Below are 6,034 nucleotides of genomic sequence, written 5' to 3'. Positions count from 1 at the left end.
TAAAAATGTTAAAAAAATAATAACAAATATTGTTAACAAAAGATATTTCAACTAAATCATAAAATAATATATATAAAATAGAACACAAAAACATCGTAGTTTTAGATATACATGTTTTTAACTCAGGTACAAATCGGTTCTTATCGGGTCGGATCTATTCGGATCGGTTCTTTTCGGATCCGGGTCTATTCGGGTCGGTTCCTTTTCGGTTCCGGTTTTTTCGGGTAAAAAAATTTAGACCCAAAAAGATACTTGTAAATTTTTTATCCGGTTCTGGGTCGGATATTTTTGAGTCGGTTCTGGTTCGGATCTTCGGATCCAAGTTAAAATGCTCAGCCCTATCAATTGTCATGTTACAAAAACAAAAAAGACCACCGACACACACACAAAAATTAACGAAAAAATAAGATCAAATAAAAAATAAGAATAAAAATTCAATGCAAAATTAACGACCATGACGCGATTTGTCTCTCTAAATCTCTTCTCACACTCTGCCGCTTCGCTGCGAGAAGAGAAGAGAAGAGAAGAGAAAGTTGGTTTGGTTTCCCAATATAGACTCTCACTAATATAGAAAAAGCAACTTCTTAGATCCGATTCTCGCTCCACTCTCTTCGATCCCTCTCCCTCTGCCTTGATCTTGATCCTGGTCCCTTGCCTTCCTCTTCCGAATCTAAGAGCTACTGGTGAGTTCCTCTCTTCATTTACGTTCCCCTGATTCCTTCTTTCGCCGGTAACTAGGTTTAATCAGTCTCTGTTTCTAACTTCGATACTTGTTGATGATAAGGAATCTCATTGCTCGTCTCAGTTTGGTTTCTTCTCATTTCAGATCCAAATCGCGTCGATTCAGAATCATTGTTTTAGATTCATTGATCAATCGAAACATTTGGAGTTGTTGATCAAATCTTGTAGAATCTCTCGTTTGGAGTTGTGAATCATCACGAAAAGAAAGAGCGATGAGGGGAAGATCAGATGGAGGGAAAAAGAAGCCTGTGATCGTGTTGGTCTGCATCGCAGCGGTTGTTCTTGTTTTTGTATATCTCTTCTTTGGCTCCTCTAACCATGGGGCTTCCGCTATTGAGTATGGGAGGAAGCTTGGCTTGACTGGTGATGATGATGTTACCAAGAAGGACGAGGCTTCTTCTACTTCCTTTTATGTAGATGATGATGCCAACGGCTTCACACCAAGAAGTTTTCCTGTGATTTCTTTAAAGACACTTTTTAAATATATTTTTTCCATTTCGTTTTCTAATTACATTTTTTTCTTGACTTGCAAAGGTGTGTGATGACCGGCACTCGGAGCTTATTCCTTGCTTAGACAGGAATCTCATTTACCAGATGAGATTGAAGCTTGACTTGTCTTTGATGGAGCATTATGAACGCCACTGCCCTCCTCCTGAAAGGAGGTTTAACTGCTTGATTCCTCCTCCTCCTGGTTATAATGTGAGTTTCAGTTTCTTCTATATCTGTTGGTCTTGGCATGTTTCTTGAGTACATTTCCTCACGCTGTTTTCATATGTCTTAGGTTCCCATCAAGTGGCCCAAAAGCAGAGACGAAGTTTGGAAAGTGAACATTCCTCATACTCACCTTGCTCATGAGAAGTCTGACCAAAACTGGATGGTTGTCAAAGGAGATAAAATCAATTTCCCTGGTGGAGGCACTCATTTCCACTATGGTGCTGATAAGTACATTGCATCCATGGCAAATGTAAGGCACTGTGACTAGATCTTATGTGGAACAGAGATATGTACTGATGCTATTCTCGAAACTTTTGCAGATGCTTAACTTTCCGAACAACATTTTGAACAATGGGGGAAGACTTAGGACGTTTCTAGATGTCGGCTGTGGTGTTGCGAGTTTCGGTGGTTACCTTCTTGCATCAGATATTATGACCATGTCCTTGGCACCAAACGATGTGCATCAGAACCAAATCCAGTTCGCTCTTGAGAGAGGGATTCCTGCATACCTCGGCGTTCTTGGAACAAAGAGGCTCCCATACCCAAGCAGATCCTTTGAGCTTGCACATTGTTCACGTTGCCGAATCGACTGGCTCCAAAGAGACGGTATTCTTCTTCTCGAGCTAGACAGGGTACTGAGACCTGGTGGTTATTTCGCATATTCGTCTCCAGAAGCATATGCACAAGACGAGGAGGATCTCAGAATATGGAGAGAAATGAGTGCTCTTGTGGAGCGTATGTGTTGGACCATAGCTGCTAAAAGGAACCAAACTGTGATTTGGCAGAAACCAATGACAAACGATTGTTATCAGGAAAGAGAACCTGGAACCCAGCCTCCTCTATGTAACTCTGACAGTGACCCTGATGCTGTGTATGGTGTAAACATGGAAGCATGCATCAGTCAATACAGTGAACGTAAAGTTTTCATTTGCCCTCTTCCTTTTCGAAAACAGAGATTATAAGTTATATTTTAAGTAACTTCACATGTGTTTGATATAGCATATCTGAGAACATATGCCCACTGAAACAAATTTCCTTTTTTCCACTAGATGACCACAAAACCAAGGGAAGTGGATTGGCTCCATGGCCAGCTCGATTAACCTCTCCTCCTCCTCGGCTAGCTGATTTTGGATATTCCGCCGACATGTTTGAGAAGGATACGGTATGTTTAATCCCATGATCTTAGCTCTTGCAATTTGAAGCTTCGGTGATATAGAAACTGTAGTAACCTTATGCTATTTCTTCCCCATACAGGAAACTTGGAGGCGTAGGGTAGATGCTTACTGGGATCTCTTGACTCCTGTAATTCAATCAGACACCGTGAGGAACATAATGGACATGAAAGCAAACATGGGTTCCTTTGCTGCTGCTCTGAATGACAAAGACGTTTGGGTTATGAATGTCGTTCCTGAAGACGGGCCTAACACGCTTAAACTGATATACGACAGAGGCCTGATGGGTGCTGTTCATAGCTGGTTAGTTTCTCTTCCTTAACCTCTTCACTTTATCATAATCTATTTATATCTTTGCTCCTTAATATTATATGATTATATGGCAGGTGTGAAGCCTTCTCAACTTACCCAAGGACTTACGATCTACTCCATGCTTGGGACATCATTTCTGATGTCAAGAAGAGAGGTTGCAGCGCAGAGGATCTGTTGTTGGAGATGGATCGTATACTTAGGCCAAGCGGGTTCATACTCATAACGGACAAACAATCTGTAGTTGATCTTGTGAAGAAGTATCTCAAGGCTTTGCATTGGGAAGCAGTTGAAACCAAGGCAGCCTCGGATTCAGACCATGACTCGGATGTCATTCTCATTGTCCAGAAGAAGCTCTGGTTGACAAGTGAAAGCCTCAGAGATCTCGAGTGATCATCATGATGGCCAGAAACTGCATCCAAACATGAAAAAACGAGATTCGCAATAGATATCTTTGTTGGGAGAATCTAATCAAAGCATACAACGATTAAAAATTCGTTTTATAGCGGTTTAACGTTTTGTTTTCTTTTTAATATTTCTTTCTTTTACATATTCATATATGCTGTTTGTATGGTTCAGTAGAGATGCTCAGTTTCCTATCAATTAAAACTTTTTTTTGATGCAGTTTAATTTCAATCATTGGTTAATAGATTTATAGAATTCAATGATTCACTATTTAACGCTAAAATTTACTACTCCCTTTGTTTCCTAAAAAAATCATATTCTAGTTTTTCACACATTTTAATAAAACACATTAAATTTGCAAATTTTTTGTGTTTATTTTTTTCCCATAATTTTAAGCCAATAAAAATTAATTAGTGCAATTAAGTTTTTTGAAGTTTGCAATTAGTTAATAAAACGTGTATTGAAAATGTAAAAAATGAATCTTTTTGAAACAATTTTTTTTTCTAAAATATGTATCTTTGAGGAAAGGAGGGAGTACTATATACTGAATCTTGTTGTGATTAAAAACTTCATAAAACTCAATCCCAAAGCATTTGATGATGAGCAATAATCTCCTTGAAGCTAAATCTTTAGCACTCAGTGATTAATATAGAATGAAAGAATAAAAGAGAGAAAAAGCGTGATAGGAGGAACAAAAGGCATGCGTGTTACTTATCTAGCCCCCATTATAACTCACAAGTAACTTTACTGTTGTTGGAAGAAATCTTTAGGTTGTCCCAAGCAAAATTGACGATAATGATTAGTTTACGAGATGAAAAAGTAAATAATTAAGTATAATTGCATTTGATGATTAGAACATTTTATTGGTCCAAAAGGAAAACTAAACATGTGAAAGTGTTCTACAAGTTTTTGTCTCGTGGACACAAAGTTGAAGCTGTTGTCCACTTCTCTAAGTTAACTCCCATGATTTATGCCCCCACCTTTTTTATATATTCTATCCAAATAATTGATATTCAAATTAAATAGCCTTGAGTGCATGACAATAACATCCATTACTACATTAGATTTCGAAAACAATTTCTTTCTTCATTATTTTTTGTATATATTATAATATATTACTAGGTGATTTTTCTGTGCTTATGCAAGGATATAAATATTTATAAATAAATATATTATAATAATTGATTGTTATTTATTTTTAATTTTAAATTAACTTATAATTTGTATGCACAATTTATATTAATAATAATATATTACTTTAATTAGACATATGATTTTAGATATGTTATATCTAGTCGATTTTGTTGTTTTTACAGTCAATTTAGTTATCATTTGGGTATATTAGATTGGATATATTTCTCTTAATTCAACTATAATATTTTTTATTTTAAATATATTAAAATTATGATTAATTTTCTTATTTGCATTTACTTTGGTTGTTGTCTTAGATATGTAAATATATTTAATGAAGTTGATGTATAACTTAAGATATATTGTGATTAGAATGAAATAAATTAAACTAAAGTGTTTTATTCCAAATTACATAAATTAATATAACGATAATATTCTACACTCTCATGCATATATATAAATTTTACAAAAGAACTAAATTATAACAGTTGGTTAATATTTTTATTTTCATTTATTAATATGTTTTGAGTCATCCTATAATTTACATATATAAAATAAATTATTATTATAAAATTAGTTATTCTTATTGTAGTTAAATCTATGATTTTAGATATAAATTAGATTAGTCGAGTCACTAATGTTGTGAGTATATTGAGTTATATATATTCTTTCATATTCAAACTGAAGTACAATTATTTTTTATTATCATTAAGTAAAATCAAATTAATTTTGGTTATCGTTTAAATGTGCATGTAGTTTCATAATATTTTTCAAATTATATGTTGATTTTTTTCAAAAAGAAATATCATAAAATAAAGCGATGATCAATATGAAGTTACATACATAAGTAACTAATATATTTTTGGAACACATATCAATATTTAAAATATTTTATAAAGTCTAAATAACTTTATGTCTTAGATATATTAAATAGTAAACTGAAGTTTATTTTAAGTAATCCTTAAATGAGAATTCAAATTTACTTTTGTATTTTAATTATAGTCATATTATGTTCCACAAACATAAAAAAAAAAATTTAAAAGCGAATTTAATATTATGAAAAAAACAATTTTTAATAACGATAAAATATAATATATCTACCTCGTTAAAGTATATAATGTTATGTTATTTTAAAATATTTTGTAATTATTTGATCAAAATATATTTATTGTTAATTCTTTTTTCTAGTATCTCTTAAAAATAAGAAGTTTAAAAAAAATTGTGTGATTGTATTTTAAAAATCATCTTATATAAGTAAAATTTAATTATTTTTTTTTTGCTGTAATTGAATAGATACTATAGTAAACTAAATATATGAAAAAGTAAATAAAATATTTCAATAATACTAATTATAAACTGTTTTTAGTCAATTAAATATATATCAGTTTATGTTACTTAATTTTTTTATGTAATCATGTAAGAAAATAGATAGATATATAAAAACAATTATGTCTATTACTTTGAAAAAATATATTTTTTGTATTGTTTAAAATTATGTTTTAAAAGAAATAATATTTCTTTTTCTAATATCAAGCTTATGTTTGTGAATGTTGTTTTATGAA

The 6,034-nt window shown here is 32.4% G+C and overlaps 1 protein-coding gene across 3 annotated transcripts; it reads left to right on the top strand.

Annotated features, from left to right (window-relative positions):
* Positions 1 to 391: 391 nt before the first annotated feature.
* LOC106421396 (probable methyltransferase PMT1) lies at positions 392 to 3,560 on the top strand. 3 transcript variants are annotated; one of them, XM_013862245.3, is made up of 8 exons: positions 392 to 683; positions 827 to 1,196; positions 1,276 to 1,440; positions 1,523 to 1,705; positions 1,776 to 2,370; positions 2,505 to 2,617; positions 2,710 to 2,930; positions 3,014 to 3,560. In XM_013862245.3, exons 2-8 carry the CDS (start codon positions 954 to 956, stop codon positions 3,327 to 3,329), a joined length of 1,836 nt encoding a protein of 611 aa, XP_013717699.1. In that variant the 5' UTR covers positions 392 to 683; positions 827 to 953; the 3' UTR covers positions 3,330 to 3,560. The 3 variants fall into 3 exon arrangements, with proteins under 3 accessions (XP_013717699.1, XP_048618513.1, XP_013717700.1); XM_048762556.1 differs by having other exon boundaries at positions 460 to 683; positions 806 to 1,196; XM_013862246.3 differs by having other exon boundaries at positions 471 to 683; positions 910 to 1,196.
* Positions 3,561 to 6,034: the final 2,474 nt, after the last annotated feature.

This window comes from Brassica napus, chromosome C7 (genome assembly GCF_020379485.1).
Source record: "Brassica napus cultivar Da-Ae chromosome C7, Da-Ae, whole genome shotgun sequence".
Lineage (NCBI taxonomy): Eukaryota > Viridiplantae > Streptophyta > Magnoliopsida > Brassicales > Brassicaceae > Brassica > Brassica napus.
Note: the sequence above shows the minus strand (reverse complement) of the source record. Positions and strands in the feature narration are given on the sequence as shown.

Coding starts and splice junctions, on each gene's coding strand:
- LOC106421396 (XM_013862245.3), top strand. CDS start 954: ATGAGGGGAAGATCAGATGGAGGGAAAAAGAAGCCTGTGATCGTGTTG. Junction 1,197..1,275: donor TCACACCAAGAAGTTTTCCT/GTGATTTCTTTA, acceptor TGACTTGCAAAG/GTGTGTGATGACCGGCACTC. Junction 2,371..2,504: donor CATCAGTCAATACAGTGAAC/GTAAAGTTTTCA, acceptor TTTTTCCACTAG/ATGACCACAAAACCAAGGGA.